Source organism: Electrona antarctica (genome assembly GCF_951216825.1).
Source record: "Electrona antarctica genome assembly, chromosome: 7".
Lineage (NCBI taxonomy): Eukaryota > Metazoa > Chordata > Actinopteri > Myctophiformes > Myctophidae > Electrona > Electrona antarctica.
In genome coordinates this window covers 26,227,463-26,252,006 of record NC_136812.1, presented here as the reverse complement: position 1 = coordinate 26,252,006, position 24,544 = coordinate 26,227,463, and the positions used below count along the sequence as shown (strand labels likewise).

The 24,544-nt window shown below is 42.5% G+C and overlaps 2 protein-coding genes and 1 long non-coding RNA gene across 5 annotated transcripts in view; 1 reads left to right on the top strand and 2 right to left on the bottom strand.

The window, feature by feature from the left end:
- Positions 1-489: 489 nt before the first annotated feature.
- On the top strand, positions 490-7,837 carry dda1 (DET1 and DDB1 associated 1). Its single transcript, XM_079506278.1, has 5 exons — positions 490-860; positions 1,542-1,622; positions 3,145-3,196; positions 3,411-3,472; positions 5,305-7,837. The coding sequence occupies exons 1-5, from the start codon at positions 852-854 to the stop codon at positions 5,407-5,409; spliced, it is 309 nt and encodes a 102-aa protein (XP_079362404.1). The 5' UTR covers positions 490-851; the 3' UTR covers positions 5,410-7,837.
- A 244-nt stretch (positions 7,838-8,081) lies between these two features.
- On the bottom strand, positions 8,082-10,504 carry LOC306926579. Its single transcript, XR_013790402.1, has 2 exons — positions 8,953-10,504; positions 8,082-8,916 (listed from the first exon to the last, which is right to left on the bottom strand). It is a non-coding gene; the product is annotated as an uncharacterized lncRNA (long non-coding RNA).
- A 227-nt stretch (positions 10,505-10,731) lies between these two features.
- ano8b (anoctamin 8b) overlaps positions 10,732-24,544 on the bottom strand; it is a 43,019-nt gene continuing 29,206 nt past the window's right edge. Inside the window, exons 7-20 of one of the 3 annotated variants that reach the window (XM_079505169.1) lie at positions 24,034-24,161; positions 22,414-22,575; positions 22,158-22,310; positions 21,591-21,717; positions 20,434-20,489; positions 20,236-20,310; positions 19,874-20,005; positions 17,022-17,269; positions 16,637-16,796; positions 16,092-16,502; positions 15,583-15,774; positions 14,995-15,126; positions 13,480-13,590; positions 10,732-12,940 (exon numbers count right to left, since the gene is read on the bottom strand). In XM_079505169.1, coding sequence (XP_079361295.1) covers positions 12,245-12,940; positions 13,480-13,590; positions 14,995-15,126; positions 15,583-15,774; positions 16,092-16,502; positions 16,637-16,796; positions 17,022-17,269; positions 19,874-20,005; positions 20,236-20,310; positions 20,434-20,489; positions 21,591-21,717; positions 22,158-22,310; positions 22,414-22,575; positions 24,034-24,161 — 2,783 coding nt within the window. In that variant the 3' untranslated portion in view covers positions 10,732-12,244. The remainder of the gene's footprint in view (positions 12,941-13,479; positions 13,591-14,994; positions 15,127-15,582; positions 15,775-16,091; positions 16,503-16,636; positions 16,797-17,021; positions 17,270-19,873; positions 20,006-20,235; positions 20,311-20,433; positions 20,490-21,590; positions 21,718-22,157; positions 22,311-22,413; positions 22,576-24,033; positions 24,162-24,544) is intronic. The other 2 variants (XM_079505170.1, XM_079505171.1) reach the window with 2 other exon arrangements.

Sequence of the window (24,544 nt, the reverse complement as noted above, 5' to 3'; positions counted from 1 at the left end):
ATGTTACATAGAAGGGTGAAAATGGAATTGGTCGGGGTTCTTTCTGTAGGCATATAACTTTATAGTACTGTATTTTATGCAACACTCTGGAAGTATTGCATTGTGGGTTTGAGCTGACAGGCCCCTTTGGATATCAATCAAGTCGCCTTAATTCAAGTGGCAGATGCAGATTGTTTTAGGGACGTGTCATGTGACTCATGTGTTCTACCTGCACAGCCTTTATGATCTACCTTTTGGGCACCCCTGGTATACACCATTGTGGAAGGGGTCATGGAAAGTGTGAAAACAAACAATGAGGATGATAAAACTTTAATACCGGTAGGGTGGCACCGTGGCATGGGTGGTGGTGTATGTGTGGGCCTCCTTCGCCAATGTCTAAACAATTGCTTCAAACTAATTATGCACTATGCCCCCCTTTATCTTTGATTGGCTATCTAGTCAAGATATTAACACGTGAAAATGCCTGAAACCCAATGGGCGCTACAGGGGGCGTGGCTTCAGTAAACGTCACCTCCTTCCAGCCATAATGCTAGCAGAAGTCTTGTTTATTGTAACTAGCAGGCTAAACTCATTTAAACACAAACGTGTTCACGTTTTATGCCAATATTATAACCGCTTTTCCACGACCACTCGTGTGTAGAATGAGAACAACAATTTCCACGTGAAGGGGTGTCATTTACATTGTATTTTCCCGCGGGGAACTGAGAAGATTGTGTGTCGGCTAGCTAGTTGAAGCTAGGGTGGCTAACACAACGTTACAGACTGCCTTGCCTGCCGTCACGACCGAGTACACAGCGAGCCAGGCAGCTCCACAAGTCGGCGTGTCGACACTGGATATTACTGCCGTTATCATGGAAAAGGTAAACTACCTTTCAAACATGTTATTCGCTACAAAATATAGCTCAGAAGACAACTGTTGATACTTTAGCTACATCTGCCTCTTGGTTGGCATTCGCCCAGGCCAGACCCGGCAGCAGGGTTTGACGGACTGCTCTCGGCTGGGGATTGGATGTGTAGCCTCAGAGATTCCTGCAGAATAGATATCTGTAGTCAAGGTTGAAGGGTGCTCGACAACGTTACTGGGGGGGGGGGGGTTGCAACGATAGACCTGTTCGTTAGGATGGCTTGCCGTGATCCGGGAACGCCCAGCGTGTCCCCAGTCATCGGGGCTCCCCACCCCGATTATCATCATCATGACCATGTCTCCCTGATGCATGATCAGACTGTCCATGGCCAACCAATACAAATCGTAACAATTTTCAGCATTTATCGTTGAGACAGAAGGATTTCACAGTTGAAGTTGAAGCTGAAGCTACAGTTCGATTTTCACAATTGAATGAATGACCAGCCCGTGGCTTACAGTAGTAATTAAGTGGTTGGCATCAGAAATGAGTGGACATTGACAATAATTGTAGGTCGACATTTATATACTTCATAATAGATCAGATGCGATGGAAGGGAAAGGCATATAGTATAGTAAGATTACACAACAAGACGAACAACTGGGCCTCCTCATATCATAACTTGTCTTATTCCCACAGGCAGATTTCTTGAAAGGGCTCCCTGTTTACAACAAGAGCAATTTCAGCCGGTTCCATGCAGACTCTGTTTGTAAAGCATCCGTGAGTAGCTTACACCAACATATGTCACTCTTGCCTTGATGGAGGAGTTACAGACTTGCTAAAGTTGATTCTTAAAGCTATACTGTCTAACCTTTTCAATAAAACAAAAGTTTAATTTTATATAATAGAGGGTATGCACATGCATAAAGTGAATGGCAAAATAGAAAAGTGAGTTTAAGGTTGTTTAACGTTTAGTGCAATCAGATAGGACTTTTCTGTTTGGATGTATGGACTGTCAAAGCCAGAAAGTAGTTTTTTTGCCACTCAGTAGGTGTTGCCGCATAACTTCCAGGCATGATTATGATTAGCCACAATTTGCAACTCTAGATTTGTTTACAATGGGATGAATCTAGAGTTGCAATACCCTCCATTGACTCCCCACTCATCCAATTTGGTTTGTGATCTGCTTGTCTTAAACAACGTTAAACTCACCAACATTGCAGCTGTAGTCCAAGCTTGAATTATCCTCTTTCAATCTGCCGAGCTTGTTTTTCATACAAATCCCCCGTAGACATGTTATGAGCTACTTTCTGTCAAGACATCCTCTGCAGGTGATTCTTTTTCTAAGTGTTGCAGTTTGGAAGCACTCGTTTTTGTTAACGGGTCGCGCTGCTGCCTCCTGCATTATGTGCAAATTCGAAACAGGTGGTACGCTGGGCCGTTCAGTGACTTATGACGAGTGCTTCCAAACTCCAGCACTTAGAAAAAGAATCACCTGCACAGAATTTCTTGACAGAAAGTAGCTCACAACATGTCTACGGGGGATTTTTATGAAAAACAAGCTCGGCAGATTGAAAGAGGATAATTCAAGCTTGGACTACAGCTGCAATGTTGGTGAGTTTAACGTTGTTTAAGACAAGCAGATCACAAACCAAATTGGATGAGTGGGGAGTCAATGGAGGGTATTGCAACTCTAGATTCATCCCATTATAAAAAAATCTAGAGTTGCAAATTGCGGCTAGATTATGATGATGACACACGCATACCCTCTGTTATTGACTGGCAAAAGTTTCAAAACACCCACGCCATGAATTTCACCCACGCCTAAAACCTTTTCTAAATCTATGTTCTATTGAAAGTGTGAGGCAGGCAGATCTGTCTCACTCCCCCGTCCACTCTCTGACAACTACCAAAGTGACTGCCATCTTTGCAATGCACAGAACGCATTTGACACACACAACCACTTTGAAGTTCAAAGGGATCAATTAAGAGCTCCTGGGAAGTGCAAGAATGAACTAAAGAATTGCAATGATGGTAGTGACCAGCAGAGAATTTACCTAGTAAATATTAACAATGAGTGTTGAGTGAGTACAAACTGGCTACCATACCAAGTATCAGTTTATGAAAATAATAATAAAAAAGCCCAGCAAAGTTCTGAGCTAGATCATCTATTAAAAAGCAATAATAAATGGCACACATGTTAACAGCAACATTTTTATTTTATCCCAATAATATAAGACATTTGATGAATCGATGATGTGATTTCATCATATTGGCAACTTGTTTAAATCCTTATTTACAGAACAGGAGGCCCTCTGTGTATCTTCCAACTCGTGAATACCCATCAGAACAGAGTAAGTACCAAAACCATTTTCCTATATGCTCTAATTTACTGTTGGACACAATTGGCTCAGCTTCAAAGTCTTAATTAGGCAGTAAAGCTTGAGAAATAAAAACAATGGCAAAGCAATATTTTGGAAATATTATTTTCATGATATGGAATGATTTGATAAAATCATAATTTGTTCAAAATGGTGACACTGGTTCTTGGTTATTTCTTTCCTTCAGTTATTGTAACAGAGAAAACCAACATTCTCCTTCGCTACCTTCATCAGCAGTGGGACAAAAAGGTGAGCCTGAGAAAGGAGCTTTTTATGTACCATGCAATAGCTCTAATTTAACTAATTTAACTTTCCAGGGCCCCCAGTGGCCTATATTTGGCCGTGTTGTGAGTAGTTTAAATGAGCCATCCACTTTAGAAACTGCCTTCTCTAAAACAATATCTACACACACAATATAGCACATGCACGTCGTACATGACCGTTTCTCTATCCGGACCACAAACCGCGATGGCGAACAATGCCTTGTATTCCACGGATGGCAGAGAAATCCACAGGCAGCAGAGAAATCAGCGAAAATTGGACAAATAGATGTGGCTTAATTTGCTCTTCCTACACAGGAATGTCTAAATTAAATATGTTATGAGAATGATACTAAAATGTATCGACTTTTGGGTTGGGTGGTTACTGTGTCCATGTAAAGATGTGTTCAACTTCTGGTCTGTGGATTTAGTATACAGATCAGAAATCAAATTGAGACAACCTTTAACCACGTAAAATATTCAGAAGGTTTATGTTGGACTTATGTTGTATCAATATACAGTATCTCCACCAGGTGGTGACAAAAAAAATACATTTTCCCACTGTTTTAAAGAGTTAAAAACGTATTTTTCCAGCTAAATTGTTTGTGCAACTGGGATTGATTTGTTTTCCCACGTTAGTCAGTCAGTTTCTGCCGGAAATAACATTTCTTATTTCTTAAATAAGTAGTTCTGTTTCAGTACAAGATGCTTAGGATACACAATAGAAGTATATTGTCTGATGTTAAAGTTGGAAGTGTGTTTAGAGACTCTCAAAAACAGGAGATCTCTGTGAGACCACCTACCTAAACCTTTAAGTACTGCTCTTCCAGAGATTCAGTGGGATGCCATCAAGTGTGTATTTGGTCATATTCACAGATGGGGACATCATGACATGATGTCATTACTTTTTATTTTTAACTAGACACTGGTTTTCAAATCGGGAATCAAATCATTTGGAAGGTTTTTGTTGCTATGAATTAAATTCTTTAGCTTGATGTATTGGCCTCTTAAATTCAGTTATTGGTTTTTTTTTATACTGGCAAAAAAGAACGCAGGCTGCGGGCAGGTGAGGAATGCCTTCACAATCATATAATATATAAGTTTGCGCATCCTGGCGCTTATTCATAAATAGCCTTGCACATCTTACCATACACATTGGCCTCGGTTACATGCACAAAATGAGGAATTGTCTATTCTGTGTAGACTGTACGGTTCCAGTGATCCAGCTGTGTCTGTGTGACACTGTATTGTTCCACCACTTTTGCTTTGGCAATGTAAACTTATGTTTTCGCATGCCAATAAAGCCCTTTGAATTGAATTGAATTGAATTGATACACGTCATAAGTGATCGCGGAATGTGTCGTCGCTTTGAAATGACAGCGTAGTACATTCCGATTTAGAGGCAAACCCACTCCACCACTCTGTCCTTGCATGGAATCCTCTCGTCCTTGCTGGGGGCAGAGCTAAGGAGCGAGTGGAGGATGCGAGGGGAGTGAGCGAGTGTGAAAGTTGCGGTATTGGAATTTGGCTTTACGCTCCCTTTGTGTTCCGACCAGACGCAAACTGGGGTGATTCCATCAAATAGAATGAAGGAGTTCCGAGTTACCCTCCGTAAAACACACACACTCGCTTGTCAGCCGCGGACACAGCCAGCTGTTATATCCTCATCCTATCTCTCTCCTCTCTGCGATCCGCCTGAGCTGTACATTTAATATATACATAATTTATATCCCTTTAATTGAACCGTACCCTCTGTATACAGTGGTCCACTGTATAATGGTCAATCGGATAATGTCTGATTTTATTCACTGTTCACAACAGAATGCAGCAAAGAAGAGGGAACAGGAGCAGGGAGAGGGGGACAGCCCGGCACCTCCAAGGAAGATTGCCAGGACAGATAGCCAAGAGATGAATGAGGATTCATAGTGGTGTGTGTGTGTGTGTGTGTGTGTGACTGTGTGTGACTGTGTGTGTGTGAGACTGTGTGTGTGTGCGTGTGCGTGTGTGTGTTCGTTTGTTCGTTCACAGGGTATGGTCAATGTAAGTAAGTCAACACGATGAAGGTTACTGGTGGTTCTCTACCAATCCACCCGTGGCATTAAATCCTTACTATTGCTAGAATAAATGTGTTTGATTTAACACACTTTCCCATTACAGACGGTAACATTTTCAAGGCGATTGAGTGTTTAATCAGTCTCTTATTTTGCATTTCAGCTAGAAACAGTGAGAGGGGGTGAGAGTGCAGGTGTCTCTGGCGGATTCAAAGCCAGTCCAGCTGCGGGCTGCGCGTTATTTATGTGGTGAGCCACTAAGGAGCCCCAATTTAATCTGTGATTTAATTGTATTGGCACAAAATTCATATAACTTAAAGTCCCCCTTATATTAAGTATGTAATGTACTGTATGTATTGCAGAATTAGCAAATTTCCCTTTAACGGCATTTTCCCCTCAAAGGCCTCTAGAACCCATTATTATTTATCTTGGTATATAAGAAACATCATGTCAGAAACATCTACTATAAACTGAAGCCACTATTACTGAGAGAACTTTGTATTGTGGTGTTGCCCTCATTTAGTTTGACCATACCCTCAATGTGTATGTATTGTGTATGATTGTGCACATGCTAAGGTCTGAGTATGTACAGTATGTATGTATTACTTGCATGATTGAGTGTCAGAGCACATCAAGCATCAGACACTTGACAGATGAGAGCCAGACACTACACTACTCTAAACGGTTACATACTGGCATGTAACTAGTGTAGCTTTATGTAAAAAGGAAAAAACAAGCTACTGTTGGGTGTCTGTCCTGATGTATGGGAAGAAAACATTTTTGTTACTATTTTTTATTATAATGTTTATTGTTTTGTCCTGTTTGGCAATGTGCTTCCTGCTTGCCACAGTGCTTAACCGTCTCTGTTTAACTGTCCACCCTGCAACCACACACACGGGGGGGGGGGGGGGGGGGTCGCAACATTTCTCCACACTGTTTGCTTCAATGGACCCAAGGATGCACTGTGAAGAACAGCACAACATATAGGAGAAACTCTTCCACGATTTCCCCCTTCATTTGAGTTAAAGGTCAAAATACATACCTCCATTCTGTTTTGGGATGGAGGTTTTAAGAAATATTTTACATCCAACACTGCCACCAGGCTTTCAAATGTGATATGACAAGTGGGCCCACCAACTTTCCCTTGATGGGACAAAGGAGGAAGTATTGTAAAAGTGCTTAGTGCTCTGAGTTGTTGTAAATGTTCCATTGCCAACTCATTGAATTTATCTGCACAAGTAGACAAGGGCACAGGTGGTGAATACATGCGGAATGCATAGGCTAGGAAAGAAATATGTGTGTAAATAGTAGCCAGTGCCAGTTCATCCAGTGAAATAACATTATCTTTTTTTTGTAAAATAACATGTACAGGATATTGTAGGCAATTACTTAAAGTAAAAGAGAAGAGCACTCATGTCCAGTGGATGTTATCCTGCCTTGCATGTTGTTTTCAGGAATGCTTAAGTGACATCAGGGGTGGGGGTTGTCTATTCTACAGTATGACTTATTGAATTAACTGCGGTACCTATAGTTCATCATTGTTTGTGACTTGGTCACTTTGGGCCTTGCTTGCCTCTGGGCTGGGATATCTTTCTTGGTTGTACGCTCCTGGTGATGATGGTCCTGGAAGATTATTGAGAGCCCTGCTTCGAAGGAACAGGGGGACTTTAACCATTTAACTCTATGTAGTTATTAGACCGGGGTCCCCTGTGACTCTATAGGTCCGCACCTTTTCCCCCAGTCTACACCAAATATCTTCACTGATGGTAGCCGATCTACAAGCTCACTATGTGTTGCAATGTCGTGAGCTTGTAGATCATGCTATTTCCCCAAAATGTTTGCCCCCAGAATAGGGACGATAGGGTTCATGTGGCTAAAGCATATTCTATTATCTGCCATTGAATGCACAAAATAAGCATGCACTGCAAAGTGCTGTTGCCATCCTGCCTTGTTCTTGACATTCAGGTTGTATTGGTGTACTGAACAACACTGAATATAGATTTTTTTTTTGTAATGTCGTGAACACTGCCCAGCAAGGCCTCTTTCTCTTTTTTTGTTTTAACTGTAGATGCTGCAATGTGGGTTGACTGTGTGTCGAGTGTTCTTCCTTCATAACTACAGTATATGTAACCTGTCTAGCTTGGAAGCGTAAATACATGGTATGCTTCTGCTTGAATAGACTGTTCTGCAACACCCCAAGCCTTGCCCCATCTTGTGTGTATTTGGCCAACCATGTTCTTTTTAGCTTTGTTCAAATAAAACTGGATTTCAGCTCAGCTGTGGTCATGTGATATTTTAATGTATGGAATGGTTAGGATGTATGATTCAGTAAATCCCAATATATTATGTGCATCAGAGACCCAATAATTTGGGCTACATCTAGCCTTTACTAATCAGTTTGGGGTCCATTTTGTGGGTTGTCATCTGGAAGCTATTTGAACCCTACAATGACATTTATAAAAGCATTAAACAAAAAACCTTCAGTTTTGTAGAATGTTTTTATATAGGTAATTTCTTTCATACAACAATTAGTAGGTAGACAACAACTTGCATTTCAAATTGTTTTATTATCTATTTTTCAGGTCTTACAAAAATATGACAAAATAAATTAAAAGAAATAAATAATCCCATTTCCCAGAATATTTTTTCTTGAAAGTTTTTTTTTTTTTTTTTTGTACAGTGGTACATTGGAAGAGCATATGATGGACTTTCAGTAAGTGAGGCTTTCATTAGATGTCTTATTTTTAGTTTTGAGGTTAAGGTAGGGAGTCTTAACCACAGATCTATTCTTAAGATTAAAAATAAATACAAAATATCCTCATTTGATAACATTACCTATCACTAGTCCTTCATTGATTCCACATTACAATTGTACAGTAGTACTTATGACTAGCCTGGAATCCACCCTGATTCGCTACGCAGTGTGGATCCCAGGCTAACTTATGACACAAAGTTGTCCTTGGATAAACAATGGCATTGATACTTATGCACATAGCCTACATCTCTATAGGGAGACTGCCAATCCCTAGTAACTGAGCTGAACCAAAGTTATCCTTATAAGGTGTACCCTGATGCCCCAAATGTTAGAGGCCTACGGGTTGCTTGTGCAATGTATTTCACAAGCACCGTCTCTAACATTTGGGGCATCAGGGTAAGCACCTTATATTTTGCATTTGTACATGTTCGGAGCCCTAAGGTCTCAGCTGGTGTCCGTCCTTCTCCCTCAGGGAAATTAAGCCTTAGACTCTCGTAAATAAAAAAACAATCTATAAAATAAATCTACGAGAGTCTAAATCTTAGGCTAACTGTGTAGGTCAGTGGTTCTCAAAGTGGGGTTTTGGGACCTCCAGGGATACCCAGCTAAAGTGTAACCACTTTAAGCCTATATACATTGGTTATTTAAAAAAATAACATCTACAAGCTCACAAGCGTTGTGAGCTTGTATCTATATGCTATTTTCCAAAAGTCTTGAACAAAAAGTAATATACCGGATGGGGGTCCGTGACAATGTAAAGATTTGAGAACCACTGGTGTAGGATATACCTGCACAGGGGAGAGTTTGATGTAACTGATAGATGGGTTTTGAAACTTTTGATAGATGCATTCTGATTTGGATGACAGACTTCCCACAGGTTTCAACTGACACCTGCTTTGAGGAAAATTCACCTACTCTAATTATCTGTACAATCGGGCAGATTTGTTGCTATGTTCAACGATCCAGCTTTGAAAGGAACAAGCACCCGTTCCACTATAGTTTCAGAAAATAATGTAAGCCTACTGTATATGGAGTGGATTGTCTCAAAGAATCACCCATTCCCTGAAATCCAAATGTGTCAAAAAATGTACGAATATGCTCCTTTCTGCTTTACTAAGCCAACAAGCCATCTGCATGAAAGCCTCAAGCACTACTAAATGAGCATAATGTTTTACAGTGGAACGTCCCTCTTAACAATAACCCGCCAACATGAAACACAATAGCCTTGCCCTAGTCATTTTACATGAATGAGTTATGGTTTACAAATGAGCAAAAGAGCCTTCTTAACATGAAAGGACACAGTATGACAGTAAAAATGCTCCCACATGACTTATTCCTTATTGCATTTTACAAGTTAGAGAATATACGTTTCTTTTTGTCGATCTGTGGAAGTATATTGTTTTTACCAATCTTTTTTTGTTTAGCCAACATAATGGCATAGTTTTACTTTTATTGTTAGGTTGTACTGCTATTAATACACACAGTACATAATGAAAGAATAAGTACTCTGTAAAACCCTAGTTGATGTCATCATTATGATCCACTCCTGTCCATAATTTGAGTAGCCTACTCACAGCGATAGATGAGGGAACTTACAGTATGCCATCTGTGAGTAATAGTCTAAACATGGAGAAACTCTTCTGGAACTGCCTGTCTAATAGTTTCCTCATATTAGACAAGAGACACAGGTGATATATATGAATTAGATCCAGTCTATATTGAAGAGAGAATAAAAAGCTTACAGCGACTGTGGAAATGAAAGGTGCCAGGTTAGGTAGAAATACTGTTGTGTTGACAACAGGGGCATGGTGCATAGAGTTCAGTTAGGGACAATGCAGCGTGAGCGACTGACTGTGCACATTGCACGGGTCTAAACTAGATTACTACTCGTAATGTTATTGCAAAGCTCCTTGCTAGAGGTGATGGCATGAAGATGCATAGTTAATGTTTAAATCTTTTCACCTTGACTGCTAAACCCTGCAATGGTGTTATGCAGTGCTGTGCAACATTTCTTGGTGCTGTTCATAAAGGCGTATGTGATCAATCTAAATACCCAAGACCTTCTGTAGTGGTGGTAAAATGTGTTTCTTCCATTTGGTAGCCACTGTCCAGCCCAATGATTGGGGATGGAACTAAAGAGATAAATCTGACCCACTGAATAAGACAAAAGAAAAAGGTCAATCAACAGCTCTCTGACACCACCCTCTGGAGCCCATGTGGTTCGGCCACCGTGGCAGCGGTGGCCGAACGGATAGCGGCGCGGTCTTGATACCGGAAGGTTCCTAGTTCGAATCAGCCGTCCGACACGTTAAAATTACCACCGTTGAAGTGCCCTTGAACAAGGCATTGAACCACTACGATGAAATGTGTTCTATGAGCAGGGCCTGGCTGGAAACAAGTTCTTGAGCTTAGCCCAGATACCCTGGGTAAATATAGATTTCATTTCATTTCATTTCATAATGAAATAGTATGTTACTGTTGGGGTTGTTTACACAAGGACACAATGTGCACTATAAACATCCTTGATATCGATGCACATGCGTAACAGAGCATAATCTGTGTAGATTACTCGGGTTGACAGAAGATTCAGAAAGGTACTGCTTTGGTTAATAAAGGAAACTTCCCTCAATCACACAGGGTTGTAATATAATACAGCCAAAGCTTCACATAAACAATGAAATGTTGCTCAACATAAATCTGGGCAACTACTGTACATGAATACCTCATCTGAATGACCGGGACCAGCCCTCAGTTAACGAGCAGGAAGGGGTGAAAAAACAGTATTTAGTGTGAAATGGTTAAAAGAAATAAAAAAATCCAGCTTTTGCATAATGTAATGAGGCAGGCTGGTGTTGGCCCTCTCCCCTGCTGAAAGAAGTGTTTCTATGCAGGGTGTTAGGTTTTTAGTGCAAATGTTACTTAAAAAGAAAACAAAAAACAAATCTCTACTCTAGTTTCCCCAAGACTAGTTGGAGCTGTGCGTGGATGCGTGGAACACTGTCCATATCTAACAACACACATGTAGGTTTGGATGCGGATTGATACTCAAGTTAGTTCCCCATATAAATCACCTAAATCCACATCTGCCCTCCTTGCTTTCACTGTATATTGGTATACTACAACTTGCTTAATTATATTGTTTATTTCTTTTCTTTTACTCTCCTCTTTCTTCAAAATCTAATATCGAGAACCAACCAATGAATATTCTATTGCCATCACAATAGGAGGGGAAAAAATCAATAATGATCTGATGTCACCTCTGCTTTGAAAATAAAGCTGGTGCCATCTCAAGGTGCTTTTTGAGGGCATGTTCATGAGATGACAGATTAGACTTTCGGTGCTGTTTGTAAGTAAAACACTGATTGATATTGCTCAACTTCTCCAATCTTTCCACTTGATGTAAATTAAGTTCCAAATGAAGGGCCCAAGAATCCCTCCACAATGAAATGAGGCATATCTAATGATCAATCTTTTTTTGTGATGGCTGAGAATGCACTCAGTAGCTAACTGAAGAAACTTACACCACTGTTGGCCACCAAGATGCTTACAATTTCTGACTAAAAGAAATCAAGAAATACAGCTCCCCACTTTAAAGGCTTAAAAGTATCAGAAACGCAGCTCATGCATTTCTTTTTGTGTATTGCAGACAAGGAAGGGTTTGTTTGTTTGTTTGTATGTGTGTTTTGGGGCATGATATGACGGCATATGTCTTTCTTTAAAAGCCTGTATTTTGGTTCCCCGCAAAAAAGACCACAGACCACGGACTGAGTCAACAGCCGGCAATATTCCTCACTTTTATCTTTTCTTCACTCTTCTCCATGGCCACATACACATGGCCTGTGACAGCACGGAAGAGGGGAGGTCAGGCTTTTTCCTCACAGTAAATGCCTTATTTCTTCCATTAAGATAATCATTTTCTTTCTGGCACTATTTAGACTTTGCGGTCAAAGTCTGTTCAATGTCCGTTCTCAGAGTCTTCCCTTCCAGGAGAGGGGATCTCATCGGGAACCCCGTTCAGGTCAGACCTGGTCAGCTGTCTGTCTGATATCAGTGATGAAGATCCTTCACCATGCTTGGGCATCTGAGCCCCGTTCACACATGTCCCCCCCTCTGACTTGCCAAAGTTAAAGAGTTTCCCGGGATTAAAGGCTTTGCTGGGTGATTGGGAACGTTCCTGGGAAACGCTACCTGATGATGCTGTCGTCGTAGTGTTGGCCACCGCGGCAGCAGCAGCTGCCGCTACTTCCTTCTTGTTTTCCGGTGATTTGAGGAACTTGAAGCTCAGGAACCCGGGGAGCTTGGCCTCGCTACCGGTGGGCGACTGAGGCGATCGGGCGCCGCCCGAGGAGAACTTACTCTGAAGCGGGATGATCTGTTTTAGCTTCATCACATTGTTATTGGCCAGCAGAGAGCTGGGTCTCTTGGGCTTGTCGGAGCTGCTGCCCCCTACTCCCCCACCACCCCCGGAGCGTGATTTGCTGCCGTGAGCCTTGTCATGGTGGTGGTCTGCAGAGGATTCGCTTGATTTGGCGTCCTCTCGATCCCTCTCTCTGCGGGCCAGGTGGTGCTCCACCTGCCTCTGTCTCTCCTCCTCCTCCCTCTTCTTCCTCTGCAGCTGCTGGTAGTGCTGCTGTGCGTGCCGCTCGTGCTTCTGTAGAGAGGAGAGAGGGAGAATGTTACATGTACTGAAAAGAATCAGCTCTAAAGCCTGATTTAACTTTGGCGTACACCTATGTTGTGTGCCGAAAATAGCCAATCTCCATGCTCAGAGTCACAATGCGTCGCATCATTAAGCATAACCCCGGCTCACCATTGCATTCACAATGCTGCAGTGTTAGCTATCCCTCTGAAGAATCTTGCACTATTACTGCAGGGGCCTGTGCAGACTGGCTTTTTCTTTTTCGTTTCTTTTTTACACAGCATTGACTAGACATGTGATCGCACCAAATTTGTGTATCTCAAATGTCCACTTGCTGGACTATTCTTTGCACCTGCTGGTTGCAATTTCATTTATCTCTTTCAAGAAAGCCACAGAGCAGCAAATACAGCAGTAAAAATGGAACCTTCTTGTAAACTTCTGCATACAGTACATTTCCATACTGAATTGTCGTGATGCTGACTCACCATTATCTCCCAATTTTAACTTGTAGTAAGACATTATGTAAAAGAGGATTGCAATGCAACCTTTACCTTGAAAGCCTCCCTGCGCTGATACTCCAGTTTAGCCATCTCTTCTCCAACCCAGGTAGGAATGTCAGGTATGGCAACATGAATGATGTACTTCAGGAGGATGGCAAAGTGCTACAGACGGACAGATGGAATGGATGGGGTAAGAGAAATGGGTTAGAAAAGGTCATTTATCCATCTATAAATGCACCACGTCTCTGTACGTCTGTGTGAACGTCTGTAATCCACGTAACTCGAGAACCGTTCGCCCCACCGACTTCAAATTTGACACACGCGTTCCACACCACCACAGGGAGTGCAGTGGGATATTGTACCGTAAATGCAGAGTATGCCTAAAAATACTCTTTCAGGGATTTTACCTGAGTTGATGCTTGCACAACCATATTGGGGTCACACCATTCTCTCTCTGCCAGGTCTGACTTCATTATCAGGCCAGGTCAGAGCTGTAGGCTGTTTTACCTTCATCTGAATATAGACTCAAAGCAATGTCCTACACGGCACCGTACTGACAGTAGTTAAGTAGTGTCTCAGTATATACAAACCACAGTGTGTTTGACCTCTGGAGGCTTTCATGATAAGTAAAATACATCTCAAATTAATATCAGAAACCCTTTGTTAACAGTTACATATACAGTTAGAGTATGTCTATTTACTCTAGCACTCCAACAAAACTGGCCCAATGTTATCTTTAAGATGACTTTAAGAGGCGGCTAAAAACCCATTACTATGACCTCGCCTTTAACTGATTCTGTTTCCTTCATGATTCCTTATCTTAAATGTACTTCTAATATTCAACGAATTCTACTGACCAGATTTGAAGCTATTACTTTTGTTTTTACCCGTGTTCAATTTTTTGCATTTATGTGAATTTTCTTTGTACTGTAAAGCACTTTGAACTACACTTGTGTCTGAAAGGTGCTCTATAAATAAAGATTATTATTATATTATTATTATTATCTTACACCCGGGCCCTAGAGCAGGGATGCTCATAGATCTGAGCCACAGATACATACGGTAGGCCACTTACACATGTACACTGCTCATTAATATCATCTTTCAGCACCAACAGAAATATATATAAAATTATGCTCTTGCTATCATCTCTTAACCTGCTACTTATCCATATATCAATTACGTAATAAATGTGATCTTATCATGCATTATTCTCATTCACATAAAGCTCTGCAAAGCAAGGATACTCAATATCACATTGAGTTGAGATGTTGAACTGAAGCCTAAATAAATACAGGGTTAATTTGGTACAATAACAGACCAAGCGCCTTATTTAGTCAATCCGGCGCAAGGTGATGCAAGGTCTAGTGCATTGGTTTGTGTCTATCTTCAATTTTGCTAGTTAGACGGCACATTATCTGGGTGCAAAGTAAGGCGCAAAGGGGTTGTGTCTAATCCGAATTAGTCATGTGTTGTGTTTAGTCAAATTACAATGACAACTGTAGAGATTGTTGAGATGCCTGGTGTGACCAGACAGAACATCTCAACTTGTGTGTGCTGTAGTACCTCAAGAATGACGATAGAGATGATGGCCATCTCAGGACTGAGCCAAGGGAAGAGACGTTGTAGTTGACCACACTGACCAATCAGGTAACAGTTGACTATAATTGCAATCAGGCCCATTGTTTCCATAGCAGTCTGCACAGAGACAAACATTTATGTATGTTATGCGGCTCCTTGAAAATGACAATTTTATAATTTCACAAAAATGTAAATATCAAACCACCACTTCTCTCTAATTGCCTAATAAACTATTGGGAACAAAAGTGGATAATTATCCACTATATGACATGATGGAATACTTGGATGTTTTAACCCATTTTGGGCGGGAACCCCTTTTGGTGTTAGCATTATGTTATGCTTTAGCTATTTATAAATAGCAGATCTACAAGCTCATAGCGACTGACATAGAAACATAGCTTTTTCAGAAAACTGTCAGGATGTAGAAGACATTTTTAGAATCTGATCTCAGTTCAAAATGGGTTAACAAATCAAACATTCCAATGCAACACTGAATTTTCACTGGATTTCTAGCCCAAGCAGGGAAACAAATATTTGGAGCCCCTGCTCAGGTGTAGGTAATGTGCCTCTGACCTGCCACTGGCCGATGCTCTCTACCCTGATTCCAAAAGGTCGCTGTAGGCCAGTGCACAGCTTGAAGGCATCGCTGCGGATCTCAATGATGTTGTTGATGAGAGCACACATGGCAGCCAGTGGGAAGGCTGAGGAGAAGAGCACCACGTAACCAAACTGGACAAACATCTCCTGGTAGTCCTGGAAGGTGTCCTGAGAGGGGGGGGGGGGATAACATGGGGTACCCACATGATTATTTATTTTCTTTTTTAGGGTGGGGGGCGGTGCGGGGCAGATGACAGTGAAGTGACAATTTAAGGACTTAAGACCCCCCCCCCCCCCACCCCATTACCCCCTAACCCTAACCCTAAATGTAATGCCTCAACTCCTACAATTTCAAATCCATTGAAAGGTGTTGTGACAGGATCCTGCTATGTGAGTCTCAATTCACTGGATAATTGATATCACATGACATGACAAAGCCAGCTATTAAAACAAGAGTAGTTTGTTGGTGCATTGGTACGCCCTACCTCGTACGGCTGCATGCAGCTCTCTATCTCGGCCTGAGTGAGGGTGACGCTCTCTCTCTCTTCAGGCGGGTCAATCCATGAGTCCCTCTTGGATTTAGGCTCCACCCTTTCCAAGCTCCTGCCCCTCCGTCTGTGACGCATGGTCGTGGTGCTCTCTGACCCAGAAGGCAGCAGGGCGGCGGTGGCTGTGACGGTGGCCGCGGCAGCAGCGGTGGTGGCTGCTGCAGCCAAGCCCTCAGACGCCGCCGCCGCAGCTCCAGTACCAGACTCCTTCATATCCTCGTCATCGTCGTCACACATCTCGAAAATGGAGGATGGGTCCATCCCTTTCTCCACCATGGTGGGGCTGCCCTCCTCAAGGAAGCTGTCATCTATTGGTGGGCCGTTCCTGGCCGCTGCCCTCCTGTCCACCTAAAGAAGAGGAAGAAGAAAGACTTTCACTCGTATAGCACTTTCCTTAAAAGAGTGTTTAGATCAACATCTTGAGAAATGTACCATATTCACATGGTGGCCGGTTTGCTCTTATGTCATGTGACACCATGTACCTTCTCTATGAAGCTGACCTTTCTCAACTTCAAACCACAGTCAATCACACTCTCCTCCTCCGTCTCTCCTTCACTGAACCTCCCACTGTCGGCCTCGTCCCTCTCTCCTCCCTCGTCATCGTCAGGGACCCCACAGCCACCATTTAAACACTTCTTTTCCCTGAGATGGAGAGACAACTGGTTTGGTTTGGTTCATTGTTAAGACAACCATAGCTGCTGAAATATAGTACTGTACATACTATGTCATTATTTGGTGTTTATTAATAATTTGTCATTAATAAATGCATGCTTTCATGTCCTAGCTAGGACAAGGAGTGTAATGGCAGCATTTATTAGCAAATGTATAAATTACATATTCGTTTTCATTGATTTGCATTATCTTCACCTCCTGTCCGGCTGTCCCAGACCAGGTCTGGTGCCCCTCAGGCCAGGCCCTGGCATGGTCTGGTCGGGGGAAGACGGCTGGGCTTTTCCTGCCGCCAGCCGGACATATTTGAGCAACGCCGACAGGAGAAGGTCCCACACGGCGCGTAAGGTGAGCTCACCCAGCTTGTGGCGCTCATACAAGTAAGGCTGAAGCACCTCCTTCACGTTCTGGAGAAACTGGCGCATGATGAGCAGAGTGGCCAGCATCTGACATGGCGAAGAGAAAAACAGTAATGTGATTGTTTGTGAAGACAGAAGAGTGTACTGTGTGACAAAATGAGGACATCCAAAATAAAGTATTGTCTAAAGAGCAACAATGTAAACTCAAGGTCATGGAACAGGTGGATGGATGGTCAGCATGACAGAGAGAGGACAGATGACAAATTCTCACAGGGCAACTCACAAATGCAAATGCAGGGCACGCCAAACCAGAACACACTGCATGTAAACTCAAGTCCAAGAAAACTACAGGCAACTGACATCAACATCTGACACTGATGTCAAACAACTGCTCAAAATAAATACAGTACATTAGTTTAAGACAACCTCCCAAAGAAAACCCTGGGGTGAGAACCCTTTGAACGCATATGTAGTACCGGTACTTAAGTCATCATGCATTTTACAAAATTGCAGACAAAGTAATAGAGCTTTGCACAGTGCTTAGCCTCTTTCTATGCTTGACTGACATAAAACTCCAAACAATTCCTTCCAAGACACACTGTACACACACACACACACACACACACACACACACACACACACACACACACACACACACACACACTGAGATAGGTCACACACACACACACACACACACACACACACACACACACACACACACACACACACACACTGAGATACAATAAAACAATAGCAAAGAGCATAAAAACAGCAGCAAACTAGAAAAAGTGCCCTTCTGGGCACAGGTCTCCACCAGGAGGATAGGACTGTGTGAGATGTTTGGCAAAATGTGTAGGAGTAATATAAATAAGTAATATGTTTGCCTTTGATGGCAATTGGATGATTTGAGGCATTTTGTTCCAAAAATGTGTTTTGCAAAAATCAACCTGTTGGTGGCGCTATAACAGGCCAATGTGAAAAGGGTGGGATATATTCCTCAGCCTAGTAAGAAAATGTGTGAAAGATTTGACGTAAATTGCATGCTGCGTTCATGATTTGAGGCTTTTGTTCAAAACGGGGCAATCTTGCAAACTGTGAAAGCCAATTATAGCCAATTAGGATGGAATATGAAATATCGGACAGATCCGACTTGAGCACATGACCATAGAGATACTGTGTAACGATCTTTTCCAAAAAAGTGTTTTACAAAATTCGGCCTCCTGGTGGCGCTATAAAAGGCAGATGTGGAAAATGCAGGTCAAAGGTTTGTCCTTGGCCTCTAGGGAGTGTGCATGCAACGTTTCACGCAGATCCAGATCGGTGCAGTTTTAGGTAAACAATGTGAAAAGCTGCCTCATGGTGGCGCTATAACAGGACGTTCTGGACAATGCGGGGCAGAGGTTCATCGTTGGCATCCAGGGAGTGTGTGTGCAAAGTTTGACATCGACCGGGTTAACGGTGCCGGAGATTAGCTGGTAACGGACGGACGGACGGACGGACGGACACACACACACACGGACGGAGTGCAAAACATACTCTCTCCCCATGCCTTCGGCCTGGTGGAGACAATCAGGCAGAACAATGAGTACATGAACAAGAACACAGAGGTTTTGCCTAAGTCACACTTTTAAGGTTTTCAGGAAGAGGAAAAAAAATCACTTTCAGCGTAAGTCATCTAGGTGACATATAGGCAATCATGAGGACAAAGCCTAAGTCATGTTTATCTGCCTTTATTTATATCTGCCTAACTCTACTCTCCTAACAATGCTTATTCATCCTGCCTTATTGCCTATGTTCTCAGCCAATCAGAATGCTTGTTACATTCAAAAATGAATTACGCCCAAGTCAAAAAGTTCACTTAAAAGCACTTTCTGTCATTTTGGAATGTAGGCTGAGGACAATATTGGCACAATCAATGAAGCAGCAGTGAGTACACACTCAGTGAAGTCAATAGTCAGAAGTCAATTTGGCCAAAAAAGTATGTACTGTAGGCAATTATGCTATGAGACTAATAGAGTTGATGATGCAATTCTATTTTTGCCACCTACTTGAACCAACTGGTCCAGTCAACACAGAGCTCAGACAAACACTGACCAAGTCAGCCGGACAGAAACCCCGTCGGATTACAAAGTCGACAAACAGTACAAGATCGAGGCGGGCTGTATCTTCCGCCCGGTGCAGGAGAGCAGGACGGCGCCAAGTGGCAGCGCAATTATCAATGCTATTTTCCAAATCATGCAGTTGTAATGTTCATGCCCAGTGCCCATGTTGTATAAATACCAAATGATCTTGTGCCTATTTAGCGCCCCTGGGTGTGTCGGTCTTAAAACACCTGTCTGGCGTAGTGCTATCTTACACATAGAGATAAGAGTTTGCACTAAGACCAGCTTTAAGTTAGTCTTGACCATCAGCACAGAAATGTACTATTTAGAGACTGCATATACCCTAGCCTACAGGCAAAACACTAACTCACTAAGTTCAATTAAGTGACATAAATGTTTTAAATTCTGTATTGTATCCAACAGGCCACATATGCACACAAACGGGAAAATGTAGCAAATAGAATACACGCTTGAGACATCGAGCCACGTAAGGCCAACATGAGACATGCATGAGTGCTGGGGTGCAAAGGGTGGCGTGGAATAGACTTCTGACTTCCCACGCTTACAGACAGAGCGACAGGGGTCATACTTTGGACCTGAGAAAATCCCTGATGACCCAGGGTGTGACCAGTAGCAGCTGGATCTGGAGGAAGAGATACGGCAGCAGGTTGTCCCTGAGCTGCCTGAGCAGACTCTGACACAGAAACAACACCAGCAGCGTCTTCCATGGATGGATGGAGAAATGGATGTGTGGATGGGCAGGGTGGGTGTACATGTATGTATACAGTATGGATGCATGGGTGCATGGATGGAGGCATGGATATGTGTAGAACAGAGTGGAGAGAAAACAATACATGAGGAATGAGGAAATGGTTTACAGAAGCGGAGATAACAAGATTATGGAGGTGAAGATGGATTTGTGTGGCTGTATAGGACCTTGCTGTTTCTTACCTCTTTCAGTCGCTCCATGTCTTTGAGGTAGAAACCAATGTAGAAAAGGCTGAGATAAGAATTTACAAACTGAAACTGTGAGAGAAAATAAGTATTAGCTGTGATGGACAAAAGGCACTTGGTGAAACATAATTTTGAAACTTGAGTTTGGTTTAGTAATTTAGTTTAGATTTCAGGTGCTTAATAAAGATCACTCACAAGGACCATTTTGATGATGAGATTTTTCTCATAGGCACTCTGGAGTCTGTAGTTTTCTGGAAGATATATTACAATAAACCATTGAGTCAGCAGTTAAGCATTACCAGTAAGAACTCATGCAAACTTAGTGGCACAGCTGCGTCACAAATACAAAATAATCAGCTGTGCCAACTCTCTTGTATCATACCACAATATTACTGTAAACATCATTACTTGTATAGACAGAAGCTGGCTAGGTCTGGCATACAAGAGAGAGTAGAAGTACAGTAGTAGTAGACAGAAGAGCCATTGAGTTATGGCAGTGGTTTTCAACCCCATTATTTATTCGCAATTTGAGCCACGAACCACCATTTGATGAGATAGCCTCTCAGACCCAAAACTTGTCTTAGAGATAGAGAGGAGAGATAACAGGCAAACGTTGATCAAAATAACAATCCTTCTACATTCTGTAATTGCGTAACTTTGAAAATTTACTAATGCAGATTTTTACCAAAAATGTAACTTTTGAGAGCGTTTCATTTTACGCTCTTAAGGAAGCATGAGGTCAGTCCGCTGCCCCCCCAGGTTGGCAGAAGAAGTGTAGCGCCCAGGATTACATTAGATAATTGACACTGGGTGAAAAAATGGGTTACAAAATTGTGGGATAAAAAAAAAAAGTATGAGTCACTTGTTTATGCTTGACTCTAAAAATGGGTGCCTCCCTGCTTGACACTCAGCATCAAGGGTTGGATTGGGGGTAAGTCCCTGCGACATACTAGCGTCATGTCCAGGGGGTGTACCTGTACATCAAGCTGCCTCACGCTACAGAAACAGGAGATAGGCTCCTGCCCTATGGGCCTCATGGCTCGGCAAGGCTACTTACTTACTACTTACTTACCCTCAGTATGGAAATATTTCTAAGTGGTCTATGTGTGATTGTGACGACTGATATTAGCCACACCAAACTCATACAGAACGTTAGTAAACCTTGATGCTAGGCCCGGACTGTTAGTTCAACCGTCTGGGCACCTAGGCTGCTGAGCCAGCCTGACGGCGTGCCGTGGGTTCGACTTCCGATCCCGACGGCCTTTGCCGCGTGTCTTCCCCCATCTCTCTCCCCATTTCCTGTCAGTCTACTTTCAACCTATCAAAAAAAAACCTTGATGCTAGAATCTCACCCATGTTGTTGAGCCAGCAGGCGATTTTCCTGTACACCTCGTCACATGCAGTCACAGTGATAGCTAGCATAATTTTGGGGATGAAACGCGCTAACCGAGGCATTTCCTTGATCCCCATCACGAACTCCTGCAGAAACACAAAAATGGACGTTCATGGGTCACTTCTTCCCCGGTACAGGATAGATTATTACAGTACAACTACTACGCAGTAAATTCCTGTGTTAATTAAGGTATGGTATGGTATACTTTCTTATCCACTAGGGAAAATTTGTCCTCTGCATTTGACCCATCCTAAATGGGCAGCCACAGTGAGCAGCCACAGTGAGCAGCCACAGTGAGCAGCCACAGTGCAGCGCCCGGGGACCAACTCCAGTTGTAAATGACAGTACCTAGGTCAAGGGCAACGGCAGGAGTGTAAACTATGTCTTCGTGTGAGAAGAAACCAGAGCACCCGGAGGAAACCCTCACAAACACAGGGATAATATGCAAACTCCACACAGGGTTGCCAAGGTTTGAACCAAGAACTTGTGACAGTTCTATGGACTGTTATCCAGATTTGTGACGGACCTGCAGCTCAAAGCAGATGAGCATGGCGAGGAAGACGAAGCAGAGACAGAGGATGCAGATTGGCAAGCTGACCAGCCACCTGAACACACGCCTCCGCCATGGAGGGTAGTAGAACTCCTCACATCCTGTTATGGGACTGCAGCGCTTCACTCCCTGCATGGGAGAGAATGGGAGACAGCACAGGCCATGTAAGACAATAGATAGAGGAGAGGAGAGGGGACGGGGAGGCGAGGGGAGGTCATGGGAGGGGACTCACCCTGAACTGTGGCCGTGGTTCCTCCAGGGATTCGGCGGGGGCGTCCAGTGTTCCCCACTTATAAGCCAGCTCAGCCCCCCTTCTCTTCCAGCGCTCCAGAAACAGAGTGGCCCACACCACATTGAACAGTGCAAACACTACACAGCAGATGTCACGGCTTGTCTGACGGAGCCCCCACACGCACGCACGCACGCACGCACGCACGCACGCACACACACACACACACACACACACACACTTTAGATAAAAATGAATACACACACGCCTGGTTTGATAGTAAGTAGCCTTTAATCAAGACTATCATAGTATGTATTTATCGAGTTTGACATTTTCTTACATATCTACTACATATCTATGATAGTCTTGGTCTCTCTTGTTCCCTACAGAACAAGTCAATGCTTGTACTTCTCCGTACATGTACAAATGCAACATATAAAGTTCTGACCCCAGCACTGATGTTAACTCACCAGGAACTTCCGACACAAACAGGATTAAAACTATTATTTATTGAAAAATATGGACTAATACAGTGCACACAGGTTCCGATTGCAAGTTAACAGCGGTGGCTAAAGGGTCAGTGCTTGATACTGTATGTTATTTTTGTTTTACATATACGGAGAAGTACAGGCTTTGACTATAGGGAGCTAGAGACCAAGACTATCAGAGATACAAGCAAATGTCTGATAGTCTTGATCCAAGGCTATTTTGATAAAGCACAATAGAGATTCAAAATTGCAAATTCAAAGCTGAGCACATGAATGCACTTCATATAGATCATCATACATACAAAGCAAGGCCATATTGTTAAGATACTAAAGGCTCAGATGCCATAAATAAGGCAATCTTTCACATTTCTTTATTGAGAGATGTCATAGCAAAGAATGTCACTTATTGCATGTAAACCTTTATGGGTGCATTAATTTGGGTCTCTTAATTTAACATTTTCCTGTGAATAATCTTGTTGGATAATCGTCAATGCTGAATTTCTGAATGGTGAATGTGTTAAAGTCGTCGTCATTTTATTTTGAAGTTTCAGTCTGAAACGGAAGCCTGTATGTTTCTGAACCAATCAGTCAATTAATACCTACATTGCTTAGATCATGCAGAGACAAGGCTTTTCAGGTTGGTGAGGTTGAGGACTGAACATTCTAAAGCTGACTTCACGATGGCTACTGGCTAATAGTGGCGATTGACGTAATTCACTGGCAGAATTAAAGGGTTATATCAGAGTTTACAAGAGATATGCGCATTATTAATCAAATAAAATCTTGGTGATCGATTTGGAAATTGTTTTGTAAAACAGTGTAATTGTTTAAGAAAACGTATGGGCCGTGGTTAGCCGTGTTTTGAGTTAATTGAATTGCCATTTACTCATTGTGTTTTTCTTTGGTCCACCTGCTATATTAATATTATAGATGCTGGAAATGTTGAGTTCTGTTTTGGCTTGAGCTAGCTAGTAGACAACTCCATGGAAGAGCTGCCAGGGCCACGGTTAGAGTTGTTGGTTTGTTGTTTTTCTTAGTTTAGTTTTCATGTCCATGTCTACTGCACGCACAGGAACTGTGAGACTGTTACAGAATGATATTTGACTTGAACAGTGAAGGTGTGCAGTCTGGTCACCTGGTCTGATTCAGTGAGCATCCAGAGGACAAAGCCAATGACTGCTGGATACAGCATGGAAGTGGTGTAGAAACCCAGCCAGGCAAAATACATAGCAATCTTCACCCCAAAGTAGTCACAGATATCATCTGTACACACCACAAGAGAGGAAGGTAAATTACAACAAGGACATCATTTATAATAAGTAAAGATAATAAAAACAATCTTGAGGAAAGGTTATGAAGGATGACAACCTTTCTCAGTTGAGTCCTAGTGGTTTATTTACTTTAGGTTGAATCAAGCTATTGTAAGAAAGATTGTGAATATGTTTACATCTATGTGTGAGAGAGTGTGTAATGTGTGTACGTCCATGAGTGCATGCATGTGTGCGTGTGTGTGTGCGTGTGTGTGTGTGTGTGTGTGTGCGTGTGCGTGTGCGTGTGCGTGTGTGTGTGTGTGTGCGTGTGCGTGTGCGTGTGTGTGTGTGTGTGTGTGTGTGTGTGTGTGTGTGTGTGTGTGTGTGTGTGTTTCC